This window comes from Acanthochromis polyacanthus, chromosome 16 (genome assembly GCF_021347895.1).
Source record: "Acanthochromis polyacanthus isolate Apoly-LR-REF ecotype Palm Island chromosome 16, KAUST_Apoly_ChrSc, whole genome shotgun sequence".
Classification (NCBI taxonomy): Eukaryota; Metazoa; Chordata; class Actinopteri; family Pomacentridae; genus Acanthochromis; species Acanthochromis polyacanthus.
Genome location: NC_067128.1, coordinates 9,902,843 through 9,923,576, shown reverse-complemented (window position 1 = coordinate 9,923,576; position 20,734 = coordinate 9,902,843). Strand labels below are relative to the sequence as shown.

At 38.2% G+C, this 20,734-nt stretch overlaps 2 protein-coding genes across 4 annotated transcripts in view; both read right to left on the bottom strand.

Annotated features, from left to right (window-relative positions):
* The window catches only part of arhgap18 (Rho GTPase activating protein 18), a 36,188-nt gene extending 31,047 nt beyond the window's left edge, over positions 1-5,141 (bottom strand). For 2 of the 3 annotated variants that reach the window (XM_022190453.2, XM_022190454.2), the window contains exon 1: positions 1,347-1,668. In XM_022190453.2, the coding sequence (XP_022046145.2) occupies positions 1,347-1,483 (137 nt within the window). In that variant the 5' untranslated portion in view covers positions 1,484-1,668. Of the gene's footprint in view, positions 1-1,346; positions 1,669-5,031 lie in introns of those variants that run through there. The other variant, XM_051961013.1, reaches the window with a different exon arrangement.
* Positions 5,142-5,851: 710 nt separating this feature from the next.
* fkbp6 (FKBP prolyl isomerase 6) lies at positions 5,852-19,630 on the bottom strand. Its single transcript, XM_051937028.1, has 9 exons — positions 19,556-19,630; positions 11,998-12,115; positions 11,828-11,917; positions 11,542-11,744; positions 9,130-9,249; positions 8,840-9,037; positions 8,606-8,715; positions 8,409-8,498; positions 5,852-6,240 (listed from the first exon to the last, which is right to left on the bottom strand). Exons 1-8 carry the CDS (start codon positions 19,628-19,630, stop codon positions 8,438-8,440), a joined length of 975 nt encoding a protein of 324 aa, XP_051792988.1. The 3' UTR covers positions 5,852-6,240; positions 8,409-8,437.
* Positions 19,631-20,734: the final 1,104 nt, after the last annotated feature.

Here is a 20,734-nt window from a genome sequence, read left to right as displayed (position 1 = left end):
GTGTCCAAAATGACCTAAATGTTCTAAAACTGCTCGTTTTGCCCAACATTTGTTTACAAAGTGTCCAAACTCACTCATTTTCGACTCACAATTGTCCAAAATGCATTAAAAACTGTCTGAATTGACTTTAAATTTGTCTAAAATAACTTTAAATGGATTCAACCATATCCAAAAGGACTAAAAAACTACAAGAATGATTCATTGAACCAGAACCTGCATTATGCAAAAAAGTTCATTATACTGTATATGTGCTCTTCTACAGGGCAGTGTTGCCTGCATAAACAAATATTAAGACTGGAAGAACAAAGAAAAATAACTCTTTGACCCACAGCAATAAATAACATTGTCCAAAGTGATTCCTTTTGCCCCAAAATAGTCTAAAATGTGTCAAAATTGCATTTCTTTGCTCAAAAGGACTAAATTTTGTCCAAAATGAGGCAAACTCTGTCCAATAAATACTAGCAACTTGTCCAAAATTATTCAGAAACTGTTTCAAGGGACTTTAAATGTGTCCAAAAGGACTAAAAGAGTGTCCTAAATGATTGAAAATGCAAGACTAAGCAACTCAACCTGAACCTGTTACATAAAAAGCTTATTATACTGTACATGAGCTCTACAGGGTAGCGTTGCCTGCATAATCAAATGACTATTTGACCTACAGCAACTGCAAAAAGTTTCCAAAATGATTGTTTATGCCAAAAATTAGTTTGGAAGCTATCCATACTGACTCATTTTGGACTAAAAATGGTCCAAAAATGGCCTTTTTCTTGTCTAAAAGGACTAAAATTTATGCAAAATAAATGAAAAATTGTAAATAAAGCAGATGAAACCTGTCCAGAAATGACTCAAAATACAAGAATGACTCACTGAACCAGAACCGGGTTACATAAAAACCTTATTAAACTGTTTATGAGTGGAGTCATGGTGGACTTCTACACCAGTCATGCCTGCATATCCAAATAATAAGTAGGACAGACCAAGAAATCACTATTTGTCCTAAAACAAGCATCCAAAAATACAAAATTTGTCCAGAATGAGCTAAATGTGTCTAAAAAAAAGAGTTCAAAACTGTTCATATTTACTGCCTAAACAAAATTGTCCATGATTGTTGTTGCAAATTGAGTTTAAAAAGTGCCCAAACTGTCTTAATTTGGACTCAGACTTGTCCAGAAACTGTCTGAAATTAACAGCAGTGTGTCCAAAATAACCCAGACTTTATCCAAATGAGTTCGACAGAAAACAGCTCCAGCGTGACCTTTGCTCTCTGACACTCATAGACTCCTGCAGCTGCTCCAGCTTCTCCGTGTTTTTACTCTAAATGTCTCTGCTGCCTCTATGAAACCCACCTGGGCTCTGCGTTCTGAGGGACGTGCGGGACTTGCGGGCAGCTGGACGCGCACAGCCTCGTTTGCGGCACCAGTTCCGCGTTGCTGTGGTAACCCGTTAGAACCACTCCCTGGGTCTGCTGCTGCTGCCGACTCATGTTTCCCCTCCGGTTCTTCTCTCTCCCGGCCCGCTCCTGGCTGACATCCGATCACTGATCGATCGTTGATCTATCTGTTTACCGGTTTTTACGCACCGTCCATCTCCGGGCCGCTGCGCCACGGATTCATGTTTGTTCTCCTCCGCCGCTGCTGCTGCCCGTCTGCTGCTGGTTTTAGTTGAGGTCCGGACGGAGGCTGGACTACAAGCTGCTCTCTGATTGGCTGAAAGTGCAGGTCAAAGTCTGACAGGTGACAGCGCCACCAGGTGTCCTCAGAGGGTACTGCGCATGACTAAACCACATTAATTAGTGCGTATTTTTAATACAATGCCCTTACTTAAAAAAAAACTAAACTAAACTAAATGTACACCTTGTGCATGCATTCAGAGGCTTTTATATTCATATGTGCAATATTTCATTTTCTCAGGTGCAGTGTCCCTACGTGTCTAAAGGGATTCAGATGTGTCCAAAAGGAGTTAAACACTGTCCAAAAATGAGTCAAAATACAAGAATGACTCACTGGACCACAAGCTGGGTCACATAAAAACCTTATTATACAGTTTATTACACTGTTAAAGTCCTCATGGTGATGATAAGCGGGACTGACCAAGAAATGACTATTTGGCCTAAAAAAGCATCCAGAACAAACTTGTCCAAAATGAATTCAGTGTGTCTTTGCCTGCTCTGGGACTGCAGCTGGAAATTAGCATTCGTGCTATAACCTGGCATAATGCATCTCTCCCTTCGGGGTTGCAATGTCCCATTGATCAAATAAATAAAAGAAAGAAAGAAAGAAAGAGTTCAAAATTGTTCAAAATGACTTAAAGCGTGTCCAAAACGACTGTTTGACCTACAGCAATTAAACAAAAATGCCCAAAATGAGATTAAAAAGTGTCCAACCTGACTTATTTTGGATTCACAATAGTCTAAAATGTCTTTACCTTGTCCAAAAAGACTAAAATTTGTTAAATATTGCCCATAAAGTACATAAAACTTCTCCAAAATAAACTCAAAAATTGTCTAAAGGGACTGAAATCTGTCTAAAAATGATTCAAAACACATGAATGACCCACCGAACAAGAACCTGTCCAACATGCAGAATGACTCCCACTCAAACTGAAACTGCAAATGCAAAACACAAAACTCATAACTGTCCAATGAGAGTTAGAAAATGATCTAAAGTGACTTGCAACTTCTCCAAAATAACTCAAGGGACTCACATGTGTCCATAAGCACCAAATAAGTTAAACACTGTCAAATAATGACTCAAAATACAAGAATGATTCACCGAACCAGAACCTGGGTTACATAAAAACCTTATTATGCTGTTTATGAGTCCTCATGGTGGACTTCTACACCAGTCTTGCAGTCTTGTCTCCATAATAAGTGGGATTGACTAAGAAATGAGTACTTGGCCTAAAGCAAAACTTGTCCAAACTGCTTCAACATGAGTCGACCAAAAACACTTGAAACGTGTCCAGAATGAATTACATATGTCTAAAAAGTGTTCAAAACTGCTCAAAATGACATAAAACAGGCCTAAAATGACTGTCTGATGTACAACAATTATCCAAATTGATGGATTTAAACAGGAAAAACTTCATGTAGTCAAGTGGCTGTTAATGTAGTGGTTTCAACATTTATCATTCATTTATTCTTTGTGTAGATTCTCAGTCATTGAGATCATAGTAATCCTGGAAGCTTCAGTAAAAAGCAACTCATCTCTTTTCTTTGAAGTTCTTAAAGACATTTAACCTGGATATATTGAATGTAATCACCCTAAAATGCACGATTGCACATAAAAATCAAGTCAAGTTTGTTCATATAGAGCATTTTTAAACACCCTGAGTTGACCAAAGAGCTGTACATGGTAAAAGACAGGGAATAAAGAAGCAAGAAAACAGGGCAAAGGGTAGATAAATATGAAACACCAAACTAGTAAAACCACCAAGAGCAACAAAAACCATGGGAAAGTTTGAGAGAAAATCACTATTTGGTACAGCTGCTAACAACTCACCTTCCTACACTGTTTCTACTGTATTTAAAAGTTTGTTATATTTTCTCTGAAGTGACGTCAAATCTGCATCTTTAAAATCAGGGGTGTCAGACTCATTTCAGTTCAGGGGCCACATTCAGCCCAATTTGATGTGGGATGGACCAGTAAGACCACAGCATAGTAACCCATAAATAAACAACTACTCCAATTCTTTCCTCTGGTTTAGTGCAACAAAGTACAATCTAAAAATGTTCACATTACAACTGACAGATCACAGAGTGTCTACAAAGGAACAAAACACTCAGTCACAGGTATCTGGAACTGAACAATATAGTATTTTTATGATCAAAACAACAAAAGTCAGACAAAAAAAGACAAAAAAACAACTAAAACAAGAAAAAATATTTTAAAATGAGACGCAAAATAATAAATATGGGCCACAAAACAAAATGAAAAAGAGTAAAAATTAGATGAAAAAGTTACAAAGTAACAAAAAATGGGCAAATGACACAAACAACACAAAAGATGACAAAAGCGAGAAACAAAATTACAAAAAAGTAGAGAAACAACACAAGCGAGACAAAAAGGAAACACAAAACGACAAAAACGAGAAACAAAACGACAAAGGCATGAAACAAGCAGCAAGTCAGACAAAAAGCAAGACAAAATATTACAAAACTGAGACCAAAAAAGACAAAAGAACAATGAACAAGCTAGTATTTTACTTTATGATCAAAACAACTTGTCGTGGTCTAGAAATTATTTTAAGTTTATAGTTTCACAAATTTACAATTTGCAGTTTATGTGGTCTAATTTTTACACATTACAAAGTCGTCCTGCAGGCCGGATTGGACCCTCTGGTGGGCGACTTCTGGCGCGTGGGCCGTATGTTTGACACCCCTGTTAAAAATGCTCTGATATATGTAGTTAGTTGAGTAGAAAATAGAAAATCTTCCCTTGAAACAGCACAGAAATACTTAAAAGTACAAACTTGTACTTAAACCTGTACTTCAGTGCAGTATTTGCATGAGCATTCACTACAGCAAATTCCTATTGAAATGAGAGTTTTAAAAAAAGAATCCTGGTACAAATCTTTATGCAGCTTTAAGAATTGTGCATGATATTTTACCAATTCATTTGCCTGGTGTTTCCTTTAACAGCATAAATTCAATAACTTTACTGCAGACAAGAACACACGTACCAACAACTACAACTAACTTTGCTAACATTTCACCGGAGCTGATAAAAATATTAGCTCATGAAAGCAGCTAAAATGTTTGCGAATTAAGCCTGATTGTCACCGACAGAAGCATCAAGTGAGATTTATAATCTTCTTAGCTGCGATATTAATTCATATCAGGAGCTTCAGATCCTGCAAAAGTCAAATACTCAGCACTTTGAAGCTGCATATGCATACATTACGGTTAATTCGCATGATTTTGCAAGCACGAATAACAAAAGCAAAGCTCAGGATAGTGCAGCATCTTAAATAATCCGAGCACAAACATCAGCTGGAGCAGATAAATATACGTATTTTACACACACACCTCACCTGAGATGAAGGTACTGAGTGATCCTGGAGACCATCGTGTCCGTCGTTCACACAGCATGATGGCGAAACACCCACACACCGTGACAAGTGGATTAACCTCGTCCCCACCTCTGATCCCTCATCATCCCACCTCCCCCAGTTATCCCATCTCTCCCTCATTTTATCCCCCCAGCAGCCTCCATCTTCATCCAGCTTGACATTGCAGAGACACCTGGGAGCTTTGCAGCAGAGTTCACACAGCAGAAAAGCAGGTTTTTATATGAGCATAACACAGAAGAAGCAGAGAAATTACTTATCATGTTGCACACAGCGGGAGGTTGAAGTCTGTTTTCACAGTTTCTGCAAAAACCTCGCATTTATTCTCTAAATGTTCCTGCTTTTATACTTATTTTAATCGTGTTGTATCTCATATCTCGTGCATGCAGAGTTTTGCTGCTGCAGCTCTTGGGATGTAGGTTATTCACACGTGTCTTTGGTGTCTGAAGTGCAGAAAAACAGCTTGCAGCGCTTCAAGACAAACCTCAAATAATCTCTGCGTGCACCCCCTGCTGTCACCATCCCCAGATAATTAGTCTGAGTGAAACTTCAGCCCCCGACTCCTCCCGTCTGCTCTGCCTGGATTAAATGAACTCTGTCTGAACCATTGTGAATGAAAACAGATCAAAAATAGATCTTTAACCACAACTAATGACACTTAAAACAATGTAACTGACCACAAAGCATCATTTTCTACCTGAAAAGCTGCACCTCACCAAAAAGACGTCGAAGTTAGCACGTTAAATGCACAGATGAATGCTGATTTAGTGATTTATCCTTTTAATATTCTTCATTAACATGAGAACAAAATTGCAGCTACACTGAAAATCACAATTGGTACAACTGTGGTAATCAATCGGCACAAAAAAATCAGCTGTGCAGGAATCACAATCAACTTTTCATCTAAATTAAACATCAACTTTAAGAAAAAAACACAAAGAACAAATATTAGATATGTTAGAGGGGATATTTAATTTTTATTATCACCATCTTAGGAGTGATCAGAATCCATGAAAAGAACAACAGATTATTTTACAAAAACTATCTCAGGAGACAAAAGGCTGCATTATGACTGAACATATCAAGAAGAAAAGTAAATTCCTTAAGAAATAAAAAACACAACTTGCAAATCTGGAAATAATGGAAAGGAAATCTGCAGCTGAACCCTGAAACCTGCAACACAGAAGTTTTAATGAAGCTGTCAGTCTCCTTTTAAGGTTAAGATGATGCTGTAGTTTGAGTATCTGGTCACATTTTTCAGTAGCCTAGCCGCACTAGACCCATGTTCTGAAGACACAAGGGTCTAGGAACGCTCGACAGGGAGGGAGGCGGGCTAAAAGGTTGTCTTTCAAATCCCTCTGCAGCAATTGGGCAGGTATACAACCAATCAGTGTAACGAATAGGCTGACGGAGTTCCTAGAGCGCCGGCGGATTGTCCCATTAGCTTCCCAACCAGCGGAGCCAACTGGTATATTAAGGATTTGCCATATCCCGTTGGCATAAGTCCAAATACGTCTTTCTTCTCAATGAAACACTTCAGTGCCGTCCTTTGTTTATCTTTCAAGTTGAATTTTAGCTTCAAATCTTTAAGGGCTGTGGCCAAAGCCGAGTCGAAAGATAACTGTTTATTGTGCGCCGGTTGTTTCTGTCAGAATCGTCGCGCCTCTGTCGTCACTTCGTTACATCCGCCTTCTGACTCTACACTTCATGGTGATTGGTCCGGCCAGTTTTAGGAGAATCCAGCCTCGAGCCTTATGGAGGGTAACTAGACCAACCCTGGCAGAGAATTAAATTCGTTGCCGTGGGTTGTCTAGCGCGGCTAGGCTATTTTTTCAGCGTAGCTTTAAGTCTAATGAGGATTTCATGGAAAAAGACTCGTGGGAGATGTGGTTGTGTGAGGCAGACAAGAATGAGTCTGTTACAGAAATCTCTTCATTTTCATGGTATTTCTGACAAGAACTGAATCATTTTGTATGGAATTACATCTATATGTATTAGTCTTTATTCTCAATTTTTATCATTTTGATGGCAGCCGTCCAACCCAACTTCTTGTGTCTGGGATTTTCTTGAAAAAAAAATTGTATGTGAAAGCTTCTATTAAGTTCATGCGAAATCGTTACTCCAGATACATTTTCACTTCAGAAAAAAACACAAACAGCTATTTCAGAATTTTTCACAGTATTCCAAAAAATACAGTAAATATTAATTTTTCCCCACACAAAGGATTTTCAATCATTAAAAAAAATAACATTCCCTCTAGTTTTCCATTTGTTTGAAAGTTATATTGATTTGGTTTCATTTAAAAGTTTTCATTTTTAGAAGTTGTTTAGTCCTGCATAAAAAAAAAACTGCCACAGACCCTGTTCAATTGAGCTTCAAAGCTGAAAAACACCATTTTTAATGTATTTGTACTGTATATTTTCCCAAGACAGATTATTTCAAGCTCCTTGAAACTATTTTCTTGGAAAATACCAGAGAGATGTTTTATTACTCCATAATTATTATATATATATGTATTTAAATTTGCCATATTTTTTACTGGCAGTAATATCACATTCAGCAGGTTTACCTCATAGGTAGATACTTGTATTACGCTATCTGAAGGTTTCGTATCTGTGTAATACCTGCACTCATCAGCTACTTTATTAGGGACACATATGAAGTTTAATCCAATCCAGTACAACAGCTCTGCCATAAATTCTAATTTAACAAAGTTTCTACATTTGCAGCTTTTGCTAATGATGTTAAAAAGGTGATATTCCACTTCATATTTATTGCTGACATCATCTTTGACATAAACTAGGAGAGTTTGATGAATTAGAATTGAAAGATCCTAAAACTTCTTTGGGAAAGGTGCTGAAAAATCCTCGATGCAGGAGAAAAGCCCTTCGTTTAGCAGCAAAATTACATTTTTACCATCCACTAGTGGTTCACAACCCTGTTCCTCAGGACCCACTGTCCTGCATGTTTTAGATGCTTCCCTGCTCCAACACACCTGATTCAAATGATCAGGCTCGTTATCAGGCTTCTGCAAAGGCTTGATAACGAGCTGATCATTTGAGTCAGGTGTGTTGGAGCAGGGAAGCATCTAAAACATGCAGGACATGGGGTCCTGAGGAACAGGGTTGAGAACCACTGCACTACTACAGCAGCACGCAAAAGTATTACAATTTTAAAATGATTTTTTCAGCCTGATTGCACACAGTTTTCATAGGACATAAGAACATTTGGCTGTGGGTTATACGCTTAAAGAAAGTGTCAGCACAGCGTTCAGAGCTTGTTATAAAGTGTTATCCTTTTCAGACAGACAAAGAGATGAACTGATGAAGAGGATTTCTCACCTTCTCCTGCCGACTCTCACATTTTCACTTCAAAATTTGAACATCTTCGAGTACAAGTCTTTCTCTTTGTCCAAACTCTCTTTGTAGCTTCTGGAAGACAAAAAACCCCAAATATTTTCACATTAACAGACAGAAAAACCTGCTGATCCCATCTGTCCTGACTCTAGATTTCATTCTAAATCATGAAATGATCTTACATCACCACTTTCCTTAGAAGGTTGTTGATGTCGCTGTCAAAGGGCTTCTTTGCTTGAGCAGCTATGAGGCAGCTCTGAGCGTTTTCATACTCTTGTAGCTCCAGATGCGCCTAAGAGAGGCAAAAACAAATCTCAAACTGCTCTACAGTTATAATCAAAGCCAAAATAGAGCTAATCTACAGTGTGAAACATGAAAAACATCCGTTTTAATCTCACACAGCAGCTCAGTCTGACCTGTCCAACGCGGAAAAGAGCCTTTGTGTTGGCAGAGTCAATCTCTAAAGCTTTGTTTCCGTATTTCAGGGCTTTTTTAGGACTCTCCAGACGAAGCTCAGTGAGCGAGAGGTTCAGATAAAGAGGAAGCAGAGCTGATTTGATCTTCTCCTTCTCTGAATCGCTTTGTGTTTCCCTGTTTGTCAGCAGCGTCATGGCCTGTCCATGAAGCAAAGTCACAAAACACACTTTAACCTTCACCAGCGAGCATGTGTGAAAGAAGCTGTTTAAAAATTGCTTAAAGCTTAAACCTGTTTATAGCGATCTTTGGCGTTGTAGAAGCGACTCTGCTTGAAGCAACGGTTGCCGAAGCTGCGCAGGGTGTTGACAACTTCCAGAAGCGCTGAAAGAGGAGCGAAGTTCTGTTCCTCCTGAAGACAGAAAAGTCAAAGAGCTTGAAAGCAGCAAAACAAAGAAAATCATCCAGGCAGGTTTTGATATACGAGGGGTGATTGATAAGTTTTGAGCCTGACCAGGAAAAAAGTAAAAGTAAATTTAAACAATGCTTTATTTCTCAAAATAATCCCCTTGCAAGTCCACACATTTCTTCCAGCGTCTCTGTAGTGCCTTGATCCCCTCATAGAAGGTCTTATCCTGCTCCTGTAGGAAGTTGTTTACCGCAGCTATGACATCATCGTTTGTGGCGTAGTGGGTCCCAGCAAGGTGCCGTTTCATGTTTGGGAAAAGATGAAAGTCAGACGGAGCCAAATCTGGGAATAAGGTGCACGAGTTCAAAGCCACATTCGTGAATGGCTGCCATGGCGACAACTGACTTGTGAACTGGAGCATCGTCCTGGTGGAACAGGAACATTCCACGGCGCTTTTCTTTCATTTTCTCCGTCAGTTGGCGTACCAGGGAAGCATAATATTGCCCATTGATGGTCAATTGATGGATCACAGCACGGTCACCAATTTGGTCCATTTTGCTTGAATGATCTACCTCACTCTACTTTACTCGGGTATCATACATGCATGAATACACGCATTGAGTTCAAAATTGAACTCAAACTCTTCTGACGTGTTGCTCTCTCAGAGAACAAAAGGTTTTCATTAGGGATGTGCGCGACTAGTCGTTTAATCGTTTAACTGCCTACTCATTTATTAAACATTTAGTATTTTGCTAGTCGGTTAAACGCTGCATTAAGAATCATGCACCGTGTTCTTCGCACCTCTGCATCGGTTTCTTTGTAAACAGGTTGAGCAGCCAGGGAGAGAATTGCACGTAGCAGGGGGCGGTCGACCTCCGGATGACACGTTCATTTCTCCAAACCTACACCACCTGCCTGCCCCACCCCCCCAAAAAAACTCCAAAACTTTGAATGAAAACACGCCCACAACTGATGCTCAGATTGAAGTTCCAGATGTCCGCCATCTCCTGGTGTACAGTGCATGAGGCACACGAGGCAGTATATTTGAAGCTGTAGCTTGCTATGTTCAGCAATGTTGCTTGTCGCAATATTGTGACTTTGGCACTTAAAGGGTTAAATTGCAAGTTTTCCGAACCGACTAGTCGCCAATAAAATTAGCGACTAATCAATGAATCACCAACTATTCTGCATGTCACCACTCTTAGGCCCCCTCATCAAACCACCAAATGTGGAAATTTCTTTGGGAATGACGAAGTTTTTTCAATATGTACAGTTACAGACTTGGACTATCTATCATTCCTCACAACACCTCAGATGCTTAATGTCTCTTTTAATTTGTCTCCAGACTGCTATTAAATTAACTGAAAACACATTTTGATAATTGATTAAGTTGGAGTAATGTTTTGGAGAAAAAAAAATTGGGATTGCAGCTTCTTAAATGCAAATATTTTCTGTTTTCTTTCCTCCTCTGTAACAGCAAACTGAATATCTTTGCATTGTGGAGGAACATGTTTGTCATCTTCGATTTTTGGAAACAATGATCAAAATTGTTATTATAATTATGCACCATTTTCTCACTTTTTAAGAGCAAACAACAACTAACTGACGAATCCAGAAAAACAACCAACAGCTTAATCGATGGAAATAATTGCTAGCTGCAGCCCTATTTATCACAAAAATCAAACATTATAGATTTCTTATCATTCTGGTCTCATATTCTCACTAAGGGTCGACCTATCCAAACTTCAGCCCTAATAGGCAAATTCTCAGAACTTTTTTGATCGCACCTGGTAAAGAAAAGGCTCAGTTTCACAGTCCACATTCAATTAATGAGCTGTGCTTCCTTTGTTTTGTTCAGAAACTGCAAAAATGAAAAAGCCTGCATGGATGAAATCATGAATAAATCATGCATGGGTTGATAGCATAACAGTAGCATGCATTTGCTAATCCTCAAGTCGGTAAACTTTGGATGATTTCATGATGCTAACTCAAGCATCCTTTCTACTCCCAAGACCAGGAAGTTATTCCTAGGGTAACATCATGAAGGATTTTCCAATGACTGAACAGCACCTCAAGGAGGCTTCGGAAGAGCTTCGATTGAGAAAATGTGTAATACAGAAGGCTTTTATCAACTGGAATAAATGTTGCATCTTCGTCAGAGTCATTTAGCAGCTTTAGCTCCTCCGTTATCACTTTCTTTCACATATTTTTTACACGTTATGTTGGAGTCCATTAGCATCAAGAAAATCACTCACAATCATGCGCAATTTCAGAATTCATTTGCAGCCTCCCTACCGGACTCAGAGCAATAAACTCATCCACATGTCCCGAGTCGAGGTAGTCGAGGATCTGGACCTCGTACAGAACCACGGCGGCCGCAGGGATCAGTGAAGGACATCCCATATCTCCGTAAGCATACTGAGGCTGGAGGAGAAAACGAGAAAATTCGCCCTTCTTCATGGTGAGCAGACCGAGCTCCAGGCCGGCCAGTGTCACATCTGTTTCAAGAATCACGTTAAAAAAACATCTTTCAATCAAGAACAGGAAACTTTCTGTTCAACCTGCGTGAAGAATCTCATACCTCTTCCTAACTTCATCATTGGAGGGTATCTGAAGTTGGTGGTGGTTTCAAAAGGCTGGTCTGAGTATTCCAGGAAACCAGAGTAATGCACTGTGGAAGATTAAAATGCTGTTGTAATAAATTGTGATCGCAATGACAGGTTTAAGAAATTAATTTGCATTTATAAATACTTAAAACTGAAGCATTTTGGGGCACCGGGGGACCGTCTCCTGGTTGGACAACCTCCTTCAGGATCCCTCCGTCTCCCATAACATCATTCATCTGATGACGGAGCAGATCAAAAGGACTCTACGATGAGAGAAATGTGGCTTTTATAATATGAGTGACACAAAATCTGTGCTTTTTCCAACCATTCTAAAAGCATACAGGAAAGAAAGGAAATTTAAATCACAAAATTGAAGATTTTTATTCAATTTAAAGACATAAAAAGTGAAAATAAATAAAATGAAGCATTCAACAGGAGCCTGATGTTCTTCTGTCAATTTGTATTATTGATTATTTTGCTTTTGTTGGTGACTTGTTTGGTGTCTGTGTCACAAGATTGATGGTTTATGATAGAATTTTATGATAAATAATAATACATTTATTTACGCATTTGATGCACAAGTGTAACTTGTGCACTTAAGCAGCTTTATAAAAGGGTTTATAGGGTTTGTATACATGTGTGACATTTCAGAGTCATTTTTAAAAAGATATTTATAGTATTTGTAGTGCTGAATTCAATGCCTTGTAAAATAAAATTTTGGTGATTGTTTTAGACAGGGTTCCTACACAGTGTGGAAAAAACTGAATTAAGTTTAGTCATTTCCAGTTCTGGATAAATATGGAAAAAGGAAAAAGTGCAAATAAATCAATAAATTGTGTTCCTAGAAAATTACTCCTGTTCTGTGCAGCAAGTGCCTCATAACTGCACCAAATCCAGACATCTATAATGAATAAATCTGAAAGAAAATATTTTTTAATCTTATATACATACCCATCACAAATAACCAAATATGAGTTTGTCTATATTTTACGCACAAAACAACCTTTATGTCAGTGCTCATTGTTATTTCCACAGAATATCGATAAGAAGAAAAAATAGAGAGATGGATGTTCTAACAGAAATGTTAAAAGACATGTATTGTAAAATTACATCTACTTTATTCCGAGACTAGTAAAATGAATAGATATCAGCATGAAAGTTCCCCAGCTGGTTATATACAAGAAGACTATGCTTTATAGATTTATTTTATTTTTTGGTGCCACAACATTCCAACATTTTTAGGTTTAAATATGAGTTTAAATATAATATCTCATCAAATACAGTAGGGGCAAGTACGATTTGTGGCACTGGCAGCTAGCAGTGACACTTTTTGTGGCACCGCTGCCGTGCCACGGTTAAATCCACTGTGAGGTGCCACGGTTAATGCCACGGTCTGGTAGAGATGCCACATTTTAAGCCAGTAGGCTACTTTTACCGCTGTTTGGACGAGATGCTACGGTTAATGTCACTCTTTTGGGGAGATGCCACTACTACTACTACTACTACTACTATCTGGACGGGGTTATCCGATTCTGTGGTTTGTCCGGTGACCGAACTAGTGGTTGTTGCCCCTAGGGGCGCTAAAGACACGAGTTATTTGAGGGAAGAAACTGCTGCCAAATGCTGGCAGACTGGAGTAATGTGAAACAAATTCATCCTCAGTTCTCTTGAAATAGGCTATTTTATTTCCATTTTCATTCAGTTGTTACACATGTTGTGTGGATTGTCACCAGAAAATATGTTTACTAAAACTGTTTGAAATAACTTGTCTGTGTGCTTTCTTGATTACTACAGCCTTTACCAGGCGTGGGTTACAACTGCCACAAAGATGCCACAGCTGATGTTGCTTTTTGGGAAAGATGCCAGGGATGTAAACATGATACATGAATAAAAGCATATAAACAATTGTGCTACAATTGTGAGGAACAATTTTACAATTTATATATTCTACATATCTAAGTCTACTTCTGTAGACTTTGACTTGGTCTGACTGTACCGTTACTGGACTGTCATGTCTTATGCTGTTTATCTTTCAGTTACATCTTTCAATCATGCATTTTGCCTCAGGTTTTGAAAGTAATATGTTGCCAAAATATGTTTCTTGTAGAGACCACAGATCCAGACATGTCATGCTCACAGTGTCAGTATATTAAACCAATCAGCCTTGAAACCAGCCTTCTGGTTTTTCTGGTATATTGCACAAAGAAGAAGGTATTTTAGATGTTAATTAGCCTAGTCTTAACAGGTGATAGAGATCACAACATGTTTGATTTTTCAAACCAGGCAAAAGGATTATAAAATCCAGACTAATGAAACTGTTGCATCTTAACAATAATACCAGGTCCACACGTTCAAACTGTTTAAATTCTGGTAAATAGTTGCCACATCATGTAGGCCTACATCGACCACTTTGTTACTGGATTGACGCTTCAAACCGGACCTGGCAACCCAGCAGGTCATCAAAAAGGTAATCACACAGCTCACGTCAGCCACTCTGGATTTGGAGAGACAGGAGCAATGGTCTTGTGGCATTCAATTCGCAAGTCTTCCACGACACACTGGCTACTGGCGAGGTCTTGCTAGGTAAGTAAGTGTTGCTAAATGATTTTACTAATGATTTTTACTATGTCACTTTTTTCCGAGTGAAATGATAGTTAAGTAGGATACAAATTTCAACCACACTTGAAGCAAGCAAACCCTCCCCCACCCCCTTAACCTGTTACAAGGTAGTTACGGTTTAATTTCTTATGCAAATACTCCATTTAACTCCGTGCAAACCCCATACGGTAGGTCTATCCTTATTAATGAGTCGGGATATAGTAAGGCTGGGCAGTTCCTAGGTTATTTACCTCTGCCAAGAAGGTTGTGTTTTCGGGAGAGTTTGTCTGTTTGTTTGTTTGTTTGTTTGTTTGTTTGGCTGTGAACACGATAACTCGAAAAGTTATGGACCGATTTTCATTAAATTCTCAGGAAACTTTCAAAATGGGACAAGGAACAAATGATTAAATTTTGGATTGTATTAAAGGATAAACGGGTATGCCTTGGCAGAGGTCTGCACTCTGAGTGCTTTTCTAGTATAACACTGCTGAACAGCGGGCCACAGGGGTGTCTAGTTCCAGTACTGGTCCCAAAATCTAGCAAGATTTTTTGTAGGCCCTACTCCCATACAAAATGTGTTTACCAAGCAAAGTAGATCCAACGTGAATATTTTGTGTTTTATTAACACAATGTTAGCAATTTAAATGTTTACGGTCAAATTTAATTAACACATGACACTAACATTAAAAAAAAAAAAACTAAAAAAAAATTGCCTCTCCACATTTATAGCTACTTTTACATTGTGATATACAAGCATAAGTGATATTCATTTACTATCATTCATTGTTGACCATTCAATTCAATATTTCCACAGAGTTTTGAGTTGGTGAGAAATAGCAAATGGAAATGGAAGGTGAGAAACGCCACTTTCACAAGTACCTAAAATAACTTCCACCTTGACTTCCATCTAGCATGTCATGGTGGAACGTGCTGTTATAACCAACATTGTTACTGTTCTTCACAGGTTCTGATCAGGTGTTCTGTGATACGGAGTCATTGTTGGCCTGTGTTGGTTCACAGTGCATTTTCTGCACAGGAAAAGAACTAGCCAACAGAAGTCATCTTAGTAAAAAGCATCTTAAGGCTTAAACCACAGTGACAGAGGAAAATACAGAACCGTTAAGAAATTATTCTATTTCTGCACTAACCAACAACTTAATAACTACTTCTCAGAAAGTAAAGTATGTGATAATATTTCCTTGAAACTCTATGCTCTGTGTTGCTTGAAACTTGTACAGAGATCTGTACATTGTCATATTCATTATTTTATGTTCTTATAATGGCATAACATTGCAGCTGAATAAAAACCTGGGAGATGAAGTTTGTCAGTGTTCTGCTGCTTGTCTGTAAACAGATTTGTAAACAGACACAGGCATCCTTCACCTAAGCAACACCATTCTGCTTCTCCTAAGGGATCCTGTAAATACATAAAAAAAATAGAAAATACAAAAACTTTAACATTAACCTAATTAATCCCATAAAGTTTTTCACATTAGATATATGTTGCATAATAATGAAATACAGCAATACTTAACTACGTGGCATGAGGCAGATTTTATTTGCTGCCAGTGTGCATTAACTGGGACAAATATAATACAGTTTTAATATGTACCAAGTGTGATCTCTTTAAGAGTGTATAGTAAATACTCTGTAACTTTAAAAACTAGTTGTGAATGATGTATACGCAAAATACCTTGATGAGGTTTTTCTCTTTACTGCAGGGAACAGTGCTTCTAATGCATGCCATAGCTGCAGCTGACTGGTGCAAAAATTCCAAATTTGGGGGAGCCTTGAAGCTGCCAGCTGTCATTTCAATGGACAAAGGGGAACAAATGGAAGTCCTCAAAGAACTGCAGAGCTGGGAGGGTGAATTTGATGAGTCCTCTCCCATGGAAATGATGTCATTTGTTTTTGAAAAACATGACTATGAGAACTTCATTAAAGAAATAGTTGACAAAAAAAACCCTGAAAATATTTGCCAGGTTTGAGGAGGTTATGAACCTGAGTAAATAAATAAATCCATGAAAACACCCCTCCCACACACACACACACACACACACACACACACACACACACACACACACACACACACACACACACACACACACACACACACACACACACACACACACACACACACACACACACACACACCATACATGTTGTATTTACTATTTTACTTTATTTTGTATTCTGTATTGTATTTATAGTGTATTAAAATGGTTGAGTTGTTCGAGACAAATATGATGCACACACCTCATATTTTGTATTTTATTACTGTATTTACTATTTTACTTTTTTGTATTTTGTATTGTATTTATAGTGTATTAAAATGGTAAAGAGTTAATCAAGACAAATATGATACACACACCTCATATTTTGTATTTTATTACTGTATTTACTAATCTACTTTTTTGTATTCTGTATTGTATTTAAATTTTGATAGTAACTAATATTTACTTTCAATTCAATCAGTTTAAATTTCATCTGCTTTTAATTGCACAACTTTATTTCTGTGCGAGGCTCTGATGAGAATTCTTCAGAACAGCATGGAGACGAGGGAGGGGGCTAAACGCTGATTGCCATTCATAACAGAGTTGCTGGAGTGCTGGCAAAAAACAAACAAACTTTAAGAGCCCAATGCACCGTGGCATGAACCGTGGCATCCAGGGGTGAAGTAGTTTTAAATTCTTGCCGGAACTATTAGTAATAGTTCCGAACCGTTCCGGCTTACTTTCACCCCATTCTGTCGATGCTAACCATTGTAAATCCTGTTGAAAGTTTTTCAGCCAATCACAAGAACGTGTGGAATTTCACGTGTAATTTATTGCTCGTCCCAGTGCAATAAATCAAGCACACCTATTTGCTATTGGCTGCTACTGGCCATAACAATCGCTGTGTTACGGAAGTAGACACGCATGCGCACTCACGTACTGCTGAGTGAACTCCGGTCGATATCTATGGATAGCAGGCAGGCCGGGCGGTGCATGGGCGGCGTACCGGCGTACCCATAGATACCGGCATAGATATATACAAACACTAGATGTCTCAAGACGGAGTCGGCGGCGGCGTCACTTGGCGGCCATCTTAGGACAGGGGACTGCTCTGGCGCACTGTACTGTAGTCAATGGTAAGGTGGATGATTTCCTCACTTTAACACTCATAACTCGCTCAATTCTTGATTGATTTAAAAACGGTTTAGTTTATTACAAACCTTATTAACGTGGCTATGTTCACGCTCAATTCCGAAATCACAGCTTTTCGTTTTGAAAAATGCGGCATAGTTGTGTGTCTTTTCTGCCTGGCTACTCACATTGAAGATGGTGTTACTCACAATCTGATTTTCAATTATTAGGTTTTCCTGAGACCAACGTTTTTTGAGAACCGAATCTTTAGGCGAAATTACATTCTTTGTGGTTGTGGTTGTATTTATTTGCTTGTTAAGAGATTTTGATTGAGACCTTAGACTTATTGTTTGTATACATCTATGCCTGGATTAGTTAGCCTGCAGCCGAAATGCATTGTGGGTAATGTAGGCACCAGGTTCATGAAAAGAAAAGACAACATCTCTGTTTGTTGTGCATTGATTTTGGTTGAGCTTTGTTTTTATCTGTGCATTAGAAAGCTGATAGTAATAAAGAAGTGCAATGCTAAATAATAAAATTACATTTACATCCATTTATGCTGAAAAAAGATGATATCTGTGTTCATTTTTTATTTTTTTGCAGTGGCAGCCTGAAGTTTAGAGAAGTGGAAGATCCTCGCTGCAGTCCTCAAACCAGCAGGATAAAATTGTGAAGATTACAATATAAGTATAAACCATGAATTAAGAATAGTAAGACACTAAATAACCTTTGACTAAAAAGACAGCTAGCAGACAATTTTCATGCCTGAGATTTAGAAATAAATTCAAAAGCTTAACATGATACTGTGCAGCTAGTTAGAGATATTGGTCATCAACCTTTAATCTTGTTTTTTTAAGAAGGCGAGATTAACTTAAAAATTGCCCACTCCATTGTTGTAACTTCAGTTGGTTATGGGACACTGCAAAAATCCTGGAAAATGATTTATTGAAAAGAGTGGGAACCTTGTTATTATTTTTCTTTATTTATTATTTATTTTTTTGTTCAAATGTCATTATTTTTTCATTTTAGCATTACTTTTTTGTTATTTGTTCATCATCATTTATTTATTTTGTCTATTTGAATATTGTAAATATTAAAGATTGACAGTATAATATCTCTGTGTGTATAGCTATTTCTTTATTACCTATCTACTTAATATAATTTTTATATGAATTCAATGGTTTTAATTATTCTTATGTAAGCAGTAAAACAAGTACATCTCTGACGTTTATAACAAACCAAGCTGTTGGAAAATCGATTGAAAATTGAGCAATCTACAGTGATTTTAAAATCCATGCTCCATTGACTTTAATGTTATGAGTGATCGAGCAGCCCTGTCCCAAGATGGCCGCCATGTGGCAACGTTGCTCCCCATAGGCTGACAGCGCTCATGAGACATCTAGTGTTTGTATATATCTATGGATACCGATGGAAGAGCGGCGTACCGCCAGCAGATCTTTTCCCGGAACTGCTTTCCGCCACCAGATCTTTTGCCGGTACGCAGTTCCGGACCGTTCCGGCTTACTTTCACCCCTGGTGGCATCTCCCTCAGACAGCGGAATAAACCATGGCATCTCGCCCAAACAGCGGTACAAGTACTGGCATTAACCATGGTATGTTCCCTAAACAGTGGCATTAACCGTGGCATCTCTGCTGGCATCTCCAGAGGCCACTGGAAATGCAGCTGCGGCAGTAGCATCTCGCCCAAACAGTGGCATTAACCGTGGCACCGCGGCGGTGGCACAAAAAGTGTCACTGCTCGCTGCCAGTGCCACAAATCGGACCTGCTGTCTCTCATCAAATATGCACAAACTTGCACAAATGTACAATAAAATAGCAAAATGGCTCAAAAATCTCGACACTGCTGAGTAAGTGTCTCGTTTTATATTAAGCATGTAATGTTTTTCTTTTGGTTAGCATGTTAGTAGCTAACTGCGCAGCAAATTTCGCGGCTGACGGAGCTAACACCGTTAAACTCACCGGAGACCTGCTGGTCAGCGGCCCGTCAGGCTCCATCATCCTCCGGATGCTCGATGTCAAACCGTTCCTGGACATTTAGCTGCTGGAAGGTAAGTTACTGACTTTATCTGAGAAATATTAAACAGCTTAATGTTAGCTCAGAGGGTTTCTGACTGTGTTTTGTGGCTTAGGTTTGGTTCTGATGAAACTAAGTGACTCTTCAGCAAACAGGCCAGAAAGTGAAGGTGCGTTTAATTAAACTGGGCAAGTTTCCAGTCGGACATTTTACCTGAAACACTCCATAATACTGTGTGGTAATGTCACTATTCTGTAAGTCTGGCAAAAATGTTAAAGATTACAAATAATATAAATAAAAATAATACAAAAATATCAAGGTTAACATTCTGCATTATTGTTTATTGTGTGGATTCCTCAGTCCTTCAGATTTTTAAATTAAAATCCTACAATATTATTTACTTGGTTAATTTAAAAACTAAACCTACCAGTGAATTAGATGCTACTTCATGAAAGAAAAAATAATGATATGAAGAACTGACTTCTTTTTTATTGTATTTTTTTATTTTAGAGAATGTATGTATACTAAGAATATATACAAAGGGAGGTGTTCATACCAGGGACACATAGACTAAAATATTTAAAGAAAAGGGAAAATATTGAATTCTTGATGAATTAAGAACATCATGGGTCAAGAAGCAATTTGTTGAATATATAATTAGTTTTAGCTGCCTTCCTGTTTTTAAGGTCTTTTATTGAGGTGCCGTATTTACAGTTCTTGATAAAAATGTTTAAAATCTGGTTTGGAGTGAGTCTGCCTGTCTGTTCTTATAGATGTGCAATTTTACAACTACTTATTGCTTACCTTCACTTTAAAAACATCAAAATGTCACAGTTTTGCTTTTTAAATAGGCCAACACTCAGAATCCATCCGCAATATGTCAGAACACATATCGAGAATAAACAAATATAAATATCCAAGATCTTTGGGATGCACAAATACAGTCTACATAATGTGCTGCAATTATTTGAATTGCTATAAATGGCAAAGGTAGCTCAATGCTTTTAAACTGATGTATTAAATAAGCAAAAACACATATGCCAATCATTTGAACCGTGTATATGTACATGTTCACTATATTCCTGTTCCCACATGTATTGCATGTTGAGCTCATTTGTTTGTTA